The 18,739-nt window shown below is 38.8% G+C and overlaps 1 protein-coding gene across 5 annotated transcripts in view; it reads left to right on the top strand.

The window, feature by feature from the left end:
• Window positions 1-3,805: 3,805 nt before the first annotated feature.
• Window positions 3,806-18,739, top strand: part of Adgrb3 (adhesion G protein-coupled receptor B3) — a 721,663-nt gene continuing 706,729 nt past the window's right edge. For 2 of the 5 annotated variants that reach the window (XM_074080490.1, XM_074080476.1), the window contains exons 1-2: window positions 3,807-4,582; window positions 7,247-8,018. In XM_074080490.1, the coding sequence (XP_073936591.1) occupies window positions 7,262-8,018 (757 nt within the window). In that variant the 5' untranslated portion in view covers window positions 3,807-4,582; window positions 7,247-7,261. Of the gene's footprint in view, window positions 4,583-7,246; window positions 8,019-18,739 lie in introns of those variants that run through there. The other 3 variants (XM_074080501.1, XM_020162286.2, XM_074080521.1) reach the window with 3 other exon arrangements.

Raw genomic sequence — 18,739 nt, 5'->3', positions numbered from 1 at the left:
ATTGCATAGGTGAATAATGATAAAAATGGAAAACTGATGCAAGTGGGTCCTTTGGACTGTATTAAGGTCTAGCCTCTTGGTCCCTGGCCTGGGATGGGGTCCACTTGAAATAACCCAGGGTAACTCTGCTATCTCCCTCTACTTTACCTCTATACCTTTAGTTTTTAGTGTTTTGCCGTGTGCTTTCTCTTCTGGGATGTCTACTAGAAAATTATCATTTGTTATAGAGAATAAATGGAATCCACCTTGGTTCCTGAGATACTCCATTACTTTTTTCACTTTTTGTAAATATGTTAATTTTAAGCGTAAGGTAAGCACCCATAACAATGTTATCTGGTAATATTTTGATCAATTTATTAGTAAAGGATATATTGTAGTAGTAGTTGATTATAATAAATCATGCTTCATATCTCTGAGGATACTACAGAAATTCCCTTTAATTTTGGAATTAGTAGTTTTCAAAGCCTTTTTGGTTCATATTGAGACAATAAGAACTGAAAAATTAGAGCATATTGAACCGGGAATAATCTACAGGCCTATTTGAAAATAACAAGTTACAAAATATAGAACATGGCAATTTAGTATTGCCAGAAATACCATGAGGAAAAAGGGGCAAAGAAGAGAAAAAATTTTCTAAAATTGACTGACCATGTCTTAGAAACATATTATTTGAGAATTATGCAGATGAGTATGAATTTTAATCAATAATCTTGGAGAACAGTGTTGCTCTCAAGTGTAGAAGGTCTAAACTAATAAAAAATGTGAGGTTGGAAAAGAGAAAATGTGAAGTAGAACCTTCATTTTTTCTGAAGTAATATTAATGAAATGGATAAAAAAAACAGGAAAGATAATTTTGAAGGACTTTAATCTTACATACCTGGGCCAATCTAAAATGTAATAATGCAATACTAATCCAGACTTCTCAATAGTCCTTTTGAAAGTTGGCAAGGAAATTTGAATAAAAATTAGTTTATATAATTTTTATCCCAGTTTGGTGATAGAATTCTTTATCAAAGGTATATACAAAGCAATGTACTGAAAGTTCCCAAACATATATACCAATTGAAATACATATGTACATATTATATGTATAGATCTGTGTATATACGTATCTATATATATGCTAAGAAATAATATGTGTAGACACATTAGGAAAATCATATTTATACATCTGCATATATACTGGGAAATAATATACAGAAATACAAGTGCATAGAATGTGTCTATATGTGAAATATATCTGTGTTTGTACACATGCAAATGTATACAGGGGACTTTGAAAGAGAACTGATAATTAGCATCTGAGAACGGGGTGTGTAAACTGCTCTTCTCTTTTTGTTGTTGAGTATGTCAGCAATGCTTTCACAGGGAACTCTGTGCAGATAAGAAATGAAGTGGTTCCTCCATGGTTTACCTTTTGATTGTGCTGTTGTCAGGATCCAGAAACCAAATTCTCCGTATACAAATCTTTTTGTGACTCTTTATTATGACCCCCCTGAGGAGGGCAGATGTGCCTGGGGTTACCAGAGATGTCTTGCTTGGCATATTTTTTGGCATAGTTTTCATCTGCACCTCGTCTATTAATACACCTCATTGGGATCATCATCAGGCCAGCTCACTGCCTGCAATTTATGAAGGTTATGGGAAATAGTGTGAAGGGTGAAGCGCTTTAGTAAGAGTGGCTTTCTTTTCTGACCCAGCCCTGCAATTGTACTTGAATATAAATGATCCTGGGAATGAATACGCCTCTCCATCTAGGATAAAGTCTTTTTAAATTGTCCCCTTCAGCTGTTATTCTTATGTCAGTGCTTCAAGAATTTCTAAGAAACATCAAAATCACTAAATGCAAAATATAAGTAGATGTAAACCTTGCATTATTTTCTTTCCTTTTTTATGTACAAATCATGTAAAAATTTTTTTCAATTTTTATTGCATGTCTATTATTAATCTTTTGCTTTGGGTAAAAGAACAGAACTGACCAAAGTGTCTAGCAAATGTCATGATTACAATTTCTAGAAGTTGAAATAAAAATGAACTATGTTTGTTTTTCCTTTGTATTGCCAAATGTTCTTTGTTTTTAAGAGAAAATGTGTTTGCCATATACACTGTGTTTTGGATTTTACTTTGGATATATAAGCCTTATATTCTTTTCATTTTTACCTTAAATGAATAAAAACTATTGTAATGAGGCAAAAATGACACAAAACCAATATGCCACCCAGGCTGTTCTTGCTGGTGATTTGTTCCTGGGAACATAGTTATAGCCTGCTGGGAATAATTAACTGTTTCTCTCACAGAGTGTGTTACTCTGAACACTTGTCCTAGAAAGAAAGCCTTGAAGAGGGTCATTCTATTAATATGTATTAAGAAGTAAAGAGCCAATTTTAATATTTCAAACAACTCTGGTGAATAAAAGATCATCAGCACCATCCTGTTTTCCCTATAAACCTTCTTTTAAAATCCTGTTCTTGGCTATACAGATGCCCCCAGGGGGGAGGAACAAGAACAGGAATAAAAAAATGCAAAAGAGTGCGGACAGAAAATGATGGAAAATTGCCTTATTCAACTTCACCTGCTGCTCAAGCAACTCACCCTTGGGAAAACTTGGACACTTTAAATGAATTACCCATTACGGTTTCCTCCCACTACATCACTGTACTATTTTAGCACTTGTTTTGCAAGCCACCAACTGCTTCTACAAGTAGAGACATGATCAGGAGGCAAATGACCTTTGTAGTATGTATCTGTAGATAGTTTATCAAATACTTCGTCAGTCAACTGTGCAGGAGGCAAACTAAATAAAGAAATAAATTAAAAAGGTACAGGTGTGTGGATATTTATTCCTTTCTTTCTATATGGACAATCTGGTAGTTTTTCCTCTGTTCTTCCCATCCCTTTCCCAAACTTGCTACTTGAAAAGGAAACAGATGCATGAAGAAAAGAAAAGTTTAGACTCCACAACCATTATCCCATTGCCATGCAGAAAGCAACGCAAGATGCCCAACCTCGGTCGCGGCATGGCAGTCCTGACAAAGCCTGTACGGAACCAGAACAAATAAGATGTTAATTGCAGCCTTGCTGAGAGAAACTACTATTGTTCCAGGCGGAGACACACAGCAATGGGAGCTGAGAGGTGGCCCCTCCGCGGAGGACTGGCCCTATTCTGCAGGCCGGTGCTGAAATGACAGCTCTCCCGCTGCGACAGGTCGGCGCTGAAAGACACACAGGGGGATGACCAAGTGCAGCCTTTGCTTCCTATCCCTTCAGGGTCGCCTTCCAGTCCTCGCGCCCCCCGGCCTCGCCTCCTGGTGACTTTCTCTGAGAGTGGGTCGCCGCCAGCCCCAGCGGTGGGAACGGAGGCTGCGAAAACCTCCCAGCTGCCGAAAAGCACGGTTTTCTGGACGTGCTTGGGTTTGAGTGGCCGTGACGCACAGGCGCACCGCGGCCCTGGCGGGAGCTGGGGAGCCCCTTCGCCCGCCTCTCCCCCGCCCGCCGGCTCCGTCCTCTCCCTCCCGCACCTCCCAGCCTTTCTCACGCACGCCGGCCCGCGCCCTTGGGAGCCACAACTCCGGCAGGCGCCGCGGCAGCGCCGTCCCACGCCGCGCGCAGACAGCCGCGGGCCGGCCAGGGGCGCACCGCACCAGCGCAGGAGCGGGCCGCGCGGCACCCGGGGACGACACGCGCGCCCACGAGCACGCGGAAGGCCCGATCGCGGGCGCGTGCCCGAGGCGCGCGCATCCCCCCCGCCCCCCCCCCCGGCCTCGAGAGACACACACACACACACACACACACACACACACACACACACATCACCTCCGCGCGCGCCCCGGGCAGGGCAAGCGCCGCGCGCCGCGCGCACAGACGAGACAGAGCTTTACTATCTCGCTCACTCTCGCGCCTCCCTCCTCGCTGGGCATTCAAACAGCTTTCCGACATCACCAGCCAAGGATTTTTTCCCCTCTCACGGGTCGCCATCCGTCCGTCTGTACCTGCGGGGGGAGGAGGAGGAGGAGGGAGGACAGCGGAAAGAGGAAAAACCTATGCTGGAGCCTTCCGATACGATCGCGGACACCCCTATAAAAAAAACCCACCGCCCCAACAAATCTGCTTTAGCAGCTGCCGCCGCCGCCGGGCACTTCTCCCCTCTGCGCTTTCTTTGCTTCTTGGCTCATCGGTTTGTTCGGGGGAGATTTGGTCAAGCAAATCTTTGCTCTTCATACACTTCCTTTTTTTTTTTTTTTTTTTGTGGATTGTTTGTTTCTTTAGTCTTCCTCGGTGGGGGGGGGGGGGTTATCTCTTTCCCCCAGCACTGGGTTTGCAGGCTGGATTCAGTCTGATAAGGCGCAAGGCTTTGGCCCCTGGGGCCTTTCCTCTCCCACTCTCCCTCTTTGGTTTTTCTCCCATTTTTTGCTTCTCGTATGTGTGCATTTTCAAATAATCAATCCTGATATTTGAAGCCGAGCCGGGGAAAATGGGCAAGGGTGATTGGGACCGAAGGGGAGTCTCTCCGTCACTGTTGCTGGGACGCGTGCCGGTGCTGGTGTCTTAGAGCAAGAGCCTCCCTGAGCTTACGGAGAGCCAGGTAAGGATGGGGTCCGTGTCACCTCTGTCGGCGGGGCGCGCCGTGGGCTTGGGCCGGCTGCTTCGGAAGGGAAGGGAAGACAAGGCAAGGCTGTTGCTGGAGGTTGGGGAGGCACTGAGCAAATCCCACTGTCTGCATTTACTAAACGCCGCAGTTGAAAAGTTACAGAAGTGAGGTTTTCAAGAGAAGGACTGGATTAGGAGATAAAGGCAGAGAGACCCAGAAAACCTGGCAGTTGTGCGTGATTGGGGTAATTTTTTTTTGGGGGGGTTAGATTTTAGGTTAAAAGGAAGTTAAGATTAGAGTAGGTCTTCTATTGGGGGAAAAAAAATCAGTGGAGTGATGGCGCCGTCTATGTTCGACTAAACTAAAGTGTCAGTCAGAAAATCAGTTTTAAGAATAGCTAAACTCAATGCCGGCTTGCTTCTCAACAAGAGACAAACAAATAAATAAATAAGTACAACATCCTTGAGACTTGAAGGCCCCCTTTAGTAAACCCCCCCGCCCGATCGCTCATTCTTTCTTTAAGAGAGAAATACAGTTGTGCGAACAGGCCCTGCAGACCTGGCGGGGGGTGGGAGGGAGAAGAGCTCAGTGATTCATTTTTTATTATTCAGAACAAAACAAGACTCCCTCCGTACACCCTCAGTAAAGAGCATTATACTGAGGGTGCTTTCTGGAGTCAGCATGAAAGTGAAATCAGAGCTATTTCTTCACTCTTTCTAACCCCCCAGGGGCACAGCATTGCAGACATGCATGGTCAAGTAAAAGGAAGCAAAAGTACCAATTTCCTAACGAAAAGAAATCCGACCTCTTTTTGAGTTTCTGATTATAAAATGAAACCCCCTTTCATGGATAGAATTCCTAATTTAGACACTTATTGTCACATTGGCTCTCAACGCCTACACTCTATCCTGAGGAACACTGCGCAGACCTGCATTGCCTGCAAAGTGCTACAGCACAAAAAAAGATAAAAAGAAAATATTTCCAGAATTTCCTACAACTCCCCCCATTTAAAAAAACCTTTAGTGCTCATTGACTTTGTTTTCTCCTGAAGAAAATGCGTTACTCATTGAACTGTGTTTGAAACAGAGAACAGTGTTTTGATAGTCCTAGCAATTCTAATGTTATTTTAACGGCTGCTGTATAGAGATTTAGAGTTGAGGCTCTTGTTGGTTGTATGAAGACATAGAATGAGAATTATAATCTGTAAAATGCAGCTCTGTCTTCAGAGACTTTGGTCACTGGATTTGGAATGCATGCGTTGGTGTGTGTTATGCAATGGGAACGAAAAAGGTTTATCCTTTGGTTGAAGGAGTACCAAGGCAAAGAAGGCATGACAACTCTTAACTATCTGTATGTCTGTATGTCTGTCTCTGTTTACAGAACAGTGGAAGAGATTGCAGCTTAGAGACTTTTAAAATTAACTTGGCATCACTTTTATCAGCTCAAAGGCTGAGCAAAAAAGCAGTGTCATTTATTCTAAGAAATAACTTCTAAAAGGTTAAAGCTGAAAAATATTCAAGTTATTTTTGGATAACAACTTACAGAGGTAAACATAATCGAGGACTTCTTAATTATGCAAGGCCAGGGTATAAATAAATTAAAAAGAAAAGGGGAAGAAGAGCTTTGGAACTATTATTTGAAAGGGAGCAATTCAATAATTGAAATCTACCAGGAAAGAAAATGCTCATATATTTCATCTATCATGTGTACATTCTGATTTACAGTAGATAATCCCAGATAAAATAACCCCATTTCAAAAAAATTAAAAGCCCTAAGCCAGCTCAATTACTGCAGTTCTGGAATTTTTCACTGACATCGTCTTTGGATACAGATATTAATACAGTGATCCACTTTATGTATCCCAGGAGGGCATGTCACATTGAAATGACTGCCACAAATCCTGGAACTCAGTGGTCATGATGAACACAAATCTTCCCTGTGAATCTACCCATTTATGTCACTTTCTAAGTGGTGATTTAAAAATCCTGTTAGTTCACATGAATTCCCATGTTTTTGCACAGGAATTTCTCAGCAGTTCACATGGCAGCCCCGGCAAAGGCAAGTAGGGGCATTTGGGAGATGATGTTCCATCTGGAACAAATTATCATTTGTGCTTTTAAAAACTGTGGCTGTAATTCATCATGATTACTTTCCACATTTAAGAGAAAAAAAATAATGTGATGACAGCTGCTTCTAGATTATCAGATTAGATTTTGTGTGGTGATGTTTTCTGCAGGCAGAAGACTGAGTGAGAAAAGGTTTTAGAGCTTGATTAAAAATATTTCAGCAATTAACATTGAGGTTATGGTAGTTTTTGAAAAAATACTTTCCTCTTTATTTGATAGAATGGTAACGGATGTGGAGGAAATCCTGATGGTGGATGAGTTAGGACATTCCTATTAATAATCTATTAAATGTTATTTTTAAACTGTACATTGAGAAATTGACCATTGAGAATGGCCACGTGAGGGCGCTGTTCACACAGCAACAGATAATTTACTGGCGTTATAAAATAAAAATCACCTGCCCTTCTTTTAAAAAGGATTTTTTTTTAAACTGAAATCTTGAAAACAGCTGGGTGTAATATTGGAAGGATTTTATTTTTTCAATGCGTGTAGACTCCGACTTGCATTTTACTTTCATTGCCATTTTTTGCAGGCCAAATGACATAGGATGAAGGCTGTTCGTAACCTGCTGATTTATATATTTTCCACCTATCTCCTGGTTATGTTTGGATTTAATGCTGCCCAAGACTTCTGGTGTTCAACTTTGGTGAAGGGAGTCATTTATGGATCGTATTCTGTAAGTGAAATGTTTCCCAAAAACTTTACAAACTGCACTTGGACGCTGGAAAATCCAGATCCAACCAAATATAGCATTTACCTGAAATTTTCCAAAAAGGACCTTAGCTGCTCTAACTTTTCCCTCCTGGCTTATCAATTTGATCATTTTTCCCATGAAAAAATAAAGGATCTTTTAAGAAAGAATCATTCTATAATGCAACTCTGCGATTCCAAGAATGCTTTTGTTTTTCTACAATATGATAAAAATTTTATTCAGATACGTCGGGTATTTCCAACTGATTTCCCAGGATTACAGAAAAAAGGGGAAGAAGATCAGAAATCTTTTTTTGAGTTTTTGGTATTGAACAAGGTGAGCCCAAGCCAGTTTGGTTGCCATGTATTATGCACTTGGTTGGAGAGCTGCTTAAAATCAGAAAATGGGAGAACAGAATCCTGTGGGATCATGTATACAAAGTGTACCTGCCCTCAGCATTTGGGAGAGTGGGGTATTGACGACCAGTCGCTGGTTTTGTTAAATAATGTGGTGTTACCCCTGAATGAGCAGACTGAGGGCTGCCTGACCCAGGAACTGCAAACCACTCAAGTCTGCAATCTTACCAGGGAGGCCAAGCGACCACCCAAAGAAGGTAAGTGCTCAAAAAAGAGGGGAATGTGCCAGGGGAAAGGGGGAGGCTTGGAGGATGGCCTTAAAATGTGCTGTTTCACCACTCAGACCTAATCATTGCTCCTTTAAGCTGTCATCTTTGAAGTCATTTTGATTTGTGATCTTCACTGATAAAGGTCTGTTAAGCTAGTTTACCTTTCAAGATTTTAGAAATAGGACAGCAAGGCCAGGCTATTTCAGCAACACGCCAGGGAAGTATGGGGTGGAATGTTGAAGAGAAAGGAGCTGCAGAAACTTGAAGCCAGCTTGAGCTGGGGGTTCCTGAGGAGGGAGACTGGTGCCTTTATTCAGGCTGCAGCCATTTCAGGGAAGCCTACACACACATGCCCCACCTGTAAATGGATTTGTAGCCTTCTCCCTTCTGACACAGTCCAGCAAGTGGTCTCCTTCATCCCTTCCCCTCTGTGTCTAGTCCTCCCCCTCCCCAGTTTCACTTGGGGCAATAACACGACCAAGACACTCAATAGCAAGCCTATTTGGAGCCAGGCACTTCTTAAAGTCTGGAGACAGGAGTGGCCTTCTTCCCCAGGCTCAGACTTTTGGTTTTGGTGCTTTGCACAATAAGTCCTGTGTGCTCACTCTTTGGGGATCAAGAGAAACACATAGGAAGCACAAACTGGGGTCTTCTGGCTGTGAACTCACCTGCAGGCAGGGAAAAGGGCAGAATGAAAACACAGATCCATAAGATCCAGATCTGCCTCTTGCAAGTGGTTTTTTGTTTTATTTTGTTTTCTCTATCTTCCTGTTGATATATACAGAGAAAGAGAATCTCAGAGATGAGCTAGATGCAAAAAAACAAACAGAGAAAAAACAGTGCAACGGAAATGCGGAGGAAAACCAAAAGTAGGAGTGATTTGTAGTTCTCACCCAATCTGCAGTGGGGGAGTTATCAGGAGATTTGAGATTGTAGATTATGTTTAATAATGCAGGAAAGCATGACATATTTGAGAAAATGACTTTCCTGTTTGGAAGGTTAATAGCTTCATTCCATTCGTTTGAGGACAGAGCTGATACATATTCTTTCTTGTGCCCCAGCCCTGTAACCAGAGAGTGTGTTGATTTCTTATGCAGGAAATGTTTTCTGATGGCCACAAAGATCCCAGTCTGTGGAAAGGGACAGCCAAGCTCCAGTCCCTCTTTCCTCCCCCTCCCCCAACAGAAGTTGTCTTTGTGGCCAATATAAAATTGACACGTTGTTGGAGAATTTTCTTTAAGGGTAGCCAAGGCTTTGTAAGGGAGGTGGGGGAGGGGGAAGAGAAGAGACCAAGTAGCTTACTGCTGTTTCTGCCTTGGCTGCAGTTTGGGGGTTGGGAATTATGGAAGAGCAATGACACAAGGAGAAAAAGACCTGTTTAAAAATAAATGCAGGCTAATGGCAATGAGACAGGGTGAAAATCTTTGACAATTTCTACAGGTCAGCGTTTCACTAACAGCTGTGACTGAAGAAAATAAAGTACTTTTAAATTACAGGAGTTCTTTTCTTTAGTAAAAATCCCAGAGAAGCACTTGCAACTGCAGGGATGGTATTTAACACCATTTAAAACTAATTAGTGTCCCCTAGAAGAAGAAGCTACGGTACACACAGAAAATGTGATGCTACAAGCTGGTAATAAAACAACATCAGAAACTAGTTTTTGTTTGTTTAATTTTTGATTTAATACAATTTAAAAATCTGTTTCTGCAATGGTTAAAAATTCTCTCAGCAAATTGACCACCGATGACAGTAGAGGAGAGGTAATCGAGTTTTCTCAACCTTTGTGAAGTGATGGATAGGAATTGACAGAAACAAAGTTGTGTATGCATTATGCATGGTTTTCAAAGGTTTTGCTGGCCATGGTCCTGAGATGTGGGTTATGACAGTCATGGCATTTATAGAAGCTATACTAGGTAGACATTTGATTTGTAAATCAAGAGCGATTTAGGAGTGATTTTGAGACAGAAGATGTATAGGTTGTGTGGCTAATCAGCTGTCGTGATGAGAAAAGGGTACTTATATAAACAAATAAATGATGGTGTTAAAATTATTATGATGTTAATAGAGCTGAAGTACGAAGTTTATATAAGAGGGAGAATTTCATGCTGTAGCAGTAAAATTGCACAGACTATGTTCTGTGCATTCTGAATTTTGCGCTATTAATTGTTTAGGTACTCTGGGTGATAAAGGTAAGGATAAGTAGGTTCTGGTGACATAACTGTACTCATGCATGTGTAGGTGGTTCTTACAGACCATACACCACAACATCCTTACCTCACTTAAAGAATATTTTTATAGCCATGATGCATTATAGAAAAAGAATGTGAAACTGTAGACTCTTTATTTTGTCAAATTTATGCAAAATATGCTAAATCTTAAATATTTTATGTAAATGATATATAAAATATTATGAAAGAATTATTTAATACCACTTCAAATAAATTACCATATAATGACATTCATAGAGACTGTGGTTAATAATTACATGTAGCTGTGTGCTCATCTTTAATTTTATTCAAGGTATCTTCATTTTTCATAAAATTTGTAATTCTGGCTTCTAAAATGATGTTTCCTATTACTTTACGATGCACATTTCCCGTGGAAAAATACTCACACTGTTCTGTAAGTCACCATGGGATAAATACAGAATTATCCACAGCTTTTGATTCCCCTGACTAAGGAGGCCTGCTATGGGACTTCCGTGTCCTCTCCACATGATTACATCATACAAGTGCACAGACCGGACCGTCCCCACACTTAGCAGGATCCAACTCCACACTGCCGAGTGTGGTGCTGATGGTACTCCAGACGTTGAGTGTTGTGAATGTGTTCATTGGAATTACAGAATCATATTTAGTGAGTACTGAGGAAACAATAGACTCTCAAGAACGGGATGTCTACTTTGAGAGAGGATCTGTGCTAGAATGTTTACTTCAGATAGTTTTTCTTTTTAAATCCTGTTCACATGAGATGTAGACATATAATTTTTTAATGCAAGCCTGGGAAACAATTGACAATTATTTCCAAAGCAATGTTTAGTTTTTTCTGAAGGTTTTGCTATGCTTTACGAGACTGTTTTACTGAAGATGATTCTGGGCCTCGAGTTAAGATATAAAATGTGGCATGAGAGCTTATTTCTTACCAGTTCATTTAAAATAAAAAAATTAAAATAGTTTGGGGAAAAGTTTCAACCAGGATATCTAAATCATGTAATAAGCCTTAATGGGATCTTTGTTTTCTTCTAACATGAATGGTGCTACTTATGTGAAAGGAAATTGGGGTCCCTGTGTAGAGTCCAGGAAATGTGAACACACACATTCATTTATCTTTCTGCTCTGAGTCTGCTGCCACCCCACGGAAGTCTCACTATTGTGTCTGTGTAAGCTTTACCTCATGTGTATATGTTTGCTTGTTTAGGCAAATATTTATAAGCTTGAAGAATTTTCATTTCTGTCCCTTTTAATTCTCCTCTTTTCTTTCTGCCTTGGCCCTATGTGTCCTGGCATTAGTTTTGAGTTTCCTTCCTCCCTCCTCTTTATGCTCTTTTCATATCCTTCCTTCCTTTGCGAATGACTACCATGACCCGTACTCTTGATCAGAACCCATCAAACTGGGCTGACTCTGTCTTTCCTTGTAGAAACAGAGCCTGACAGTTTGCCCTGCCTCCTTGCTGGTTCCCATAACCTCTTGCCTCAACTGTACTTCTTCATTGATCACATTATAGCATGAGACTCCATTTGGACTTCGATCTCCTTTCACTAGACTTTGGGTTCTTCAAGTAAAAAAAAAGTGGGGTTTTGAAAACGTGACACAGCCTAAACAGGGTTTGGTTGAAATGAAGGTTAATAAAAAGAACAAAAATATGTCATAGGAAAGATAGCAATAAATTGACTTCAATCAAAAGAATACAGATACCATCACTTTGAGAATGCAACTGCTTCTTAGTTTCCCCTTTTCAGGGGAAGATAGATACAATCGATATAATTTCCAGTTCCATTATTATCGATGCCACTTCTGAGCTCCATGGTATTTTAAAATAGCATTTATAAAAGAATAAGTAGAATGAAGTCATTTGAAATATTCTCAATTTTATATGTATTTATTTAAAAATATTAATGATAAATATTGTGGTAAGAAAGTGGGCCAATTTCTATCTGTCTTCCTTTCTCTATTTCTCTCTTCTATCCTTTGTGTTACCTGTATAGTATGAACATTTCCCAAGTCCTCTCTTCTACAATTTGAAGATAAATATGTAGAAACAGCTACTTTTATCAAATATAGTGTTACTTAGAATCAGCCTGGTATACATTACCTATAAAAATCAACTGGACCTTGAGTCAGAAGTCAAGGTCCATAAAAAAGTAAAGTTTCTTACTTTTTAAAAATAGCCCGTGTTGGGCTTGCAGATCATGCAGTAGAGAAAGCTGTATTTTAACCTGTCCTTGCACCTAATAAATGTATTATTCTGAATTGCTAGTTTCTTAGATTATAATGCTTATTGCCCAGAAGATAGGAAATGACATCAACTATAAAAATAACTAACAAAATTAGTGTATTGGAATATTTTAGTTCTCTCCAGTGCTTAAGGAAATTTCTTCTCAATTCAATTAACTAATGAGAAATCTGGGACATTAAAATTTTCTAGGCATGTCACTTCATTGAAATGAAGGGAATAATTTGGTGTTTGATAGACTTGAGCCTCTAGAATGACTCAGTCAGTTAGTAGTAGCACCTTTGACAAGTGGCTAGACTTAACTCCTTAATAGAAAAGGAGCAATGCTCACTGTATGGAATGTGCATTAAATGAGGTTGCACCTTTCCACACTTAGCACATTGCTCAGCTTCTTTCTGGGCTTTAACAGTTGTCAGCACATTATTTTTTCTCTCAACTCTCTTCCTCCAAAGTCTGATACATCAAAACAGTGTCTGCTTAAAACTTGCATTATATTTCGAAGATTTATATATTCTTATAAAAGGTTTCTTAGCATTATAATGTACTTAGTAATCAAGATGTGATTCCACACACAAGTAAGCAAGACTTGTGTGTAGAATGTGGAATGTGAACATGAAAAATGTTAGGTTGAATTTGCATAGCTCCATATGATTTTTTAGTATTGCTTTGGAGTTTTCCTTTTTGCTTTTTTATCCTTTAATTTTGTATATACAAGGCCGAACTTCATTTGACCTTAACTTTTTTTGCTTTTGCTGGCGGACAGAAGGAATGGCAAAGAAAGAAAGTATCTTGAGTTGGGGCTACAAGGTTTTTAAACCATTTGCAACCTTGCTTTAAATATGACAAAAAGTGTGTGAATGTGTGCATGCATGCATACAGAAGAGGGGTAATGCCATTGATTTAAAATGTTCTCTCGATATATTCATTAATATATAAACATTTATTTATTTAGAGATAAAAGTCTACTGAATATTTAGTTCTGATTGTGCTGTGTATGCAATTCTTTTCTTAATGAGTGTAACCTGGGACCAGAGAAAGGAGCTTGAGTTAGAATTTTTTTATCATAATTTTTTTATTACAATGTATTCATTATACGGGGGGATTAGTAACGACAATTCCAGTTAGACTTATATTGCACAGTATTTACCTTGCCCCCATCTTCTCTCGGGGTGGAAATTTTAAGAAAGGACTCCATTATTTTTATGTGAGTATGGTTCAAAATCTGAATGTGCAAAGCAAAATTCAAACTAAAGTTTACTGTTTGTAGTGATGTAGTGTGATATAGAAAGTGTTGTAGTTCTATGATAAATAGTAGGTTCCTGTGTTTGGCGTGGAATTCTCTTGTATGTGCAATATAGGTGAAATAAATTTACTGAGACACTTTTTACTAAGGTTTAAAACTGATGATAGTATTTCCTTATGCAGCAGGTATTTATTTAATGTATTCTTTAGAGTTGCAACAGTCATGACTGTTCTACATACTTCTTGTTTCACTGTATAGTATTCACTGTATCTGGCTGACTTTTACCCAGTCTTTTAAATTTTATTGTTCTACATTAACTAAGTTCTACATTATTGTTCTACATTAACTAAGGTTTTGAAACTCCAAAATTCTTATTCTCTGGCAATAAACTATAGATTCTTGGTAATAATGTAGATTGTCATTTAATTATTTGAACTTATCTATGCATTTAAGTTATTTAACAAAAGATCATGGATGTGTGTACATTTTGTATTAGACAAAGAAAAGGCAGCATCTCTAAGTCATTATGTTGATGTAGGTATGACTAATACAGTCAAAGACATTGAGCCTGTGGTGAGTGAGTCATCCCAGGCCTGGAGAGCTGTCCTTTGCATATCATTGCTGATAGACAGCAAAGCTATTTAAGTTAAATTGTTTATGAGTATTTTAATCTTTGCTGCATTATACAAAATGAACATTATGTTTTGAGATTTATTTTGAAGAGGAATTATCTTGAAATGTTTGTCTGTATTAAGCCATTTAGAAAAAAAAGTATGACTTTGCTGCATTTCTTTCAGTTAATTCTGATCAGCTATAATAGACCAACAAGCTCTAAGATTTTACCAACTCCCTTATATATGCAGATATTGAAAAGAAAACAAAGTACTTTTTAGTATTCATTTGAAAATTCTGGTTTTTTTTTATTTTCTTCTTCTTTTTTTTTTGAGATAAAGTCTTCTGGAACTATTTGCCTGGGCTGGCTTTGAACCACGATCCTCCTGATCTCTGCCTCCTGAGTAGCTAGGATAACAGGCGTGAGCTACTGGCACCTGGCAAATTCTGGTATTTTCTTAAAGCAAAATTATAAAATGCCATTTGTAAGTCTTCATAAAATGTTTCATGCTGTATATTCAGTTATCTTTCAACTATCATCCAGGAATTTTACTTACTTACGGAAGATTTTACTCACTAACTACCTAGATGTTAAACATTTCTAGTTTGCAAAGAAATCACAGAAGTAACACATGCATAGTGAACATATAGGTATATACCAGTTTATCTTAAAATTAATTGAATAGAGGTATCTTTTCTGCAATCATAAAGGTTTGTTGCTCTACATTTTCACCAAAACCAGCTCCCTCTCACATGTTCACTATGCTTGGAGCATGTTATAAACTGTGAAGGCAAATTGTTATTGTTTGCATTTGACCATAGTAAATGAAATAGTTTACCTGCTAACCCAGTCCTGGGTGGAATATTATCAAATTACTTCTGAGATAACAAGTTTCTTTAGGGACTAAGAGTTGTTTGAGAAAAGAGAACTAATATGGGACGGGGATAGCATAGACACCAATGGGACCAGATTACAGTATTTAGAATGCTACTCAAACCCATCAGACATTATAAAAAATACATTAAGAAAATTATGGTGTCAACCAGAGACTGGTACTGAGGTGAAATTACTTTTTAACAATAGGTATATATGTTTAAGCAATAGAAATGTCACAGAAAAATTTATTCTCCTTGGTAACTTGCTCTTGATGAGTTTCTCCCAATGTTCCTTCCTTTTTTTAAAAAAAATAAACTCTGAAAAAGCTATGTATATTTATTATTAAAACAGCTAATTTTTGAATATTAATATCATATCCCACTACATTGCCGAAAGTGTTTTTATCAGATGACAAAAACTAACTTCTGCACTTCTATATCTAAACAATAATAATATGTTCACTAGTAGAATACATTTTAAAAGAGAATCTTCATCTACATATCACTCCTAAGAAAATAGAGAAGTAAAGCATTTAAGCATTTTATAAAATTAAAAGAATAGGGCTGAGTATGCTGACTCATACCTGTAATATCAGCTACTTGGGAGGTGGTAGGAGGATCGTGGTTAGAGGCTGACCTTGGGCAAAAGTGTGAGACCTACCTGAAAAATAAAGCAAAAAAAAAGCTAGGAGCATGGCTGAAGTGGTAGAGTGCCTGCCTAGCAAGTACAAGGCCCTGAATTCATGTACTGACTAAATAAATGAATAAATAAATAAATGAAGTTAAAGAGTATATTAAAACCTAACATTCAGGAAATGCGTTCCAGTTTGCAAAGCTCTACTGCATGCACTGTTTTATTTGGACTGTGTCTGAGGCACATACTGTTGTCCAATTATGTGTAGATTATATAGAACACTCTAAGTACCATGGTCCTCATTTTTCTAATAAAAATAATGCAACATGGTTCAAATAAAAAGCTATAGAAATTGATATCCATAGGTTTTCTCCACTTCTGAATCTCAATCACAAAATCTTAGCCTATATTATAAAGAACCTTCAAAATAATCTAGTCCAAATATTATCTGATGAACAGATCCTTAATCTGCAAGTACCTAAAGGGAGCTTTATTAGTTGAATACAACTCTCCTTGGAATTCACATTCAGTAACATCGCCATAATGTAAAAGAGACACAGTCATGTAGACATGTAGATTGATGGATCTGGTCATCTAAAACACAGTACCCTGCGTCCAGCCAGAACAATCATCACCGTATACTTTGCTGTGGCACTTAATGCACTCTTGTCTCTGCACATGAAAGCTTTCACTCATTATATTATTGTTCTGCTTGGTATATATTATCTAACTAAGTGTGGTGTTGGCCTTAAACTATTGATTTGTAGTCTGAGCTCATTTAATGTAAAGACCAATGTGCTTCAAGTTTAGAGTTTGTCTACATTTCCTAAGAGGCTATATCTTAGATTTTTACTCTGTTACTTTCTGGGCAAATCTATGTTTTAGGGAAATAATGTCTTACATTTTTTGGTTACTTTATGATACACTGAGAAATGCCCATGGAGAATGGGAGAAGAGCCTGGTGTCTGTCTATTCCTCTGGGTTCTTTCCCTTTTTGGGTTACTATGAGTTGACTGCAGTCCTCAGTTGTGTCACACTGCTCATCAGGTGGCTTCTCCCTTTAAGGCTCTGGTAGTCACTGTCCCCTCTTACTCTTTCAGACATATGGCTAGTTCTAGCCTTGATACTGAACTAGCATGATCCATGTCTTACTTGTTTCTCAAATTTCCTTAATTTAGGATACCATTTGTTTCTTTCTGTAGCCCTACTAAGACAGAGGCTGTGTAGTGAGGTGATTTCTGATTACATGTGAGATTGCTTCAAAACTAAGGTTTTAAAATTTTAAAACCAAGGTTTTAAATTTTCATTCTTCCATTTCATGTGCTAAAGGTCTAATAGACTGATTAGCCCTTTTGCAGATTGGCACACAGACCAATCCAAGTGAATGGGGAGATGGTAATAATAATAATTTCATGACCACTTTTATACATTCTTGTTAATAACTCCTTTGAGTTTGCACTCTCCAAAGGTTTTTCTATATTTATCTGTTGGTTTGTTGATTATCTAGTTTCCTATATGTCATAAATAATTTTTATTTTTTTTTTCATTTTTCTTTTATTATTCATATGTGCATACAAGGCTTGGTTTATTCTCCCCCCTGCCCCCACCCCCTCCCTTACCACCCACTCCACCCCCTCCTGCTCCCCCCCTCAATACCCAGCAGAAACTATTTTGCCCTTATCTCTAATTTTGTTGTAGAGAGAGTATAAGCAATAATAGGAAGGAACAAGGGGTTTTGCTGGTTGAGATAAAGATAGCTATACAGGGCATTGACTCACATTGATTTCCTGTGCGTGGGTGTTACCTTCTAGGTTAATTCTTTTTGATCTAACCTTTTCTCTAGTACCTGGTCCCCTTTTCCTATTGGCCTCAGTTGCTTTAAGGTATCTGCTTTAGTTTCTCTGCATTAAGGGCAACAAATGCTAGCTAGTTTTTTAGGTGTCTTACCTATCCTCACCCCTCCCTTGTGTGCTCTCGCTTTTATCATGTGCTCATAGTCCAATCCCATTGTTGTGTTTGCCCTTGATCTAATGTCCACATATGAGGGAGAACATACGATTTTTGGTTTTTTGAGCCAGGCTAACCTCACTCAGAATGATGTTCTCCAATTCCATCCATTTACCAGCAAATGATAACATTTCGTTCTTCTTCATGGCTGCATAAAATTCCATTGTGTATAGATACCACATTTTCTTAATCCATTCGTCAGTGGTGGGGCATCTTGGCTGTTTCCATAACTTGGCTATTGTGAATAGTGCCGCAATAAACATGGGTGTGCAGGTGCCTCTGGAGTAACAGTCTTTTGGGTATATCCCCAAGAGTGGTATTGCTGGATCAAATGGTAGATCGATGTCCAGCTTTTTAAGTAGCCTCCAAATTTTTTTCCAGAGTGGTTGTACTAGTGTACATTCCCACCAACAGTGTAAGAGGGTTCCTTTTTCCCCGCATCCTTGCCAACACCTGTTGGTGGTGGTGTTGCTGATGATGGCTGTTCTAACAGGGGTGAGGTGGAATCTTAGTGTGGTTTTAATTTGCATTTCCTTTATTGCTAGAGATGGTGAGCATTTTTTCATGTGTTTTCTGGCCATTTGAATTTCTTCTTTTGAGAAAGTTCTGTTTAGTTCACATGCCCATTTCTTTATTGGTTCATTAGTTTTGGGAGAATTTAGTTTTTTAAGTTCCCTGTATATTCTGGTTATCAGTCCTTTGTCTGATGTATAATTGGCAAATATTTTCTCCCACTCTGTGGGTGTTCTCTTCAGTTTAGAGACCATTTCTTTTGATGAACAGAAGCTTTTTAGTTTTATGAGGTCCCATTTATCTATGCTATCTCTTAGTTGCTGTGCTGCTGGGGTTTCATTGAGAAAGTTCTTACCTATACCTACTAACTC

Source organism: Castor canadensis, chromosome 1, assembly GCF_047511655.1.
Source record: "Castor canadensis chromosome 1, mCasCan1.hap1v2, whole genome shotgun sequence".
In the NCBI taxonomy this organism is placed as follows: Eukaryota; Metazoa; Chordata; class Mammalia; order Rodentia; family Castoridae; genus Castor; species Castor canadensis.
The sequence above is the reverse complement of the archived record's forward strand: the minus strand, read 5'-3'. Positions and strand labels throughout refer to the sequence as shown.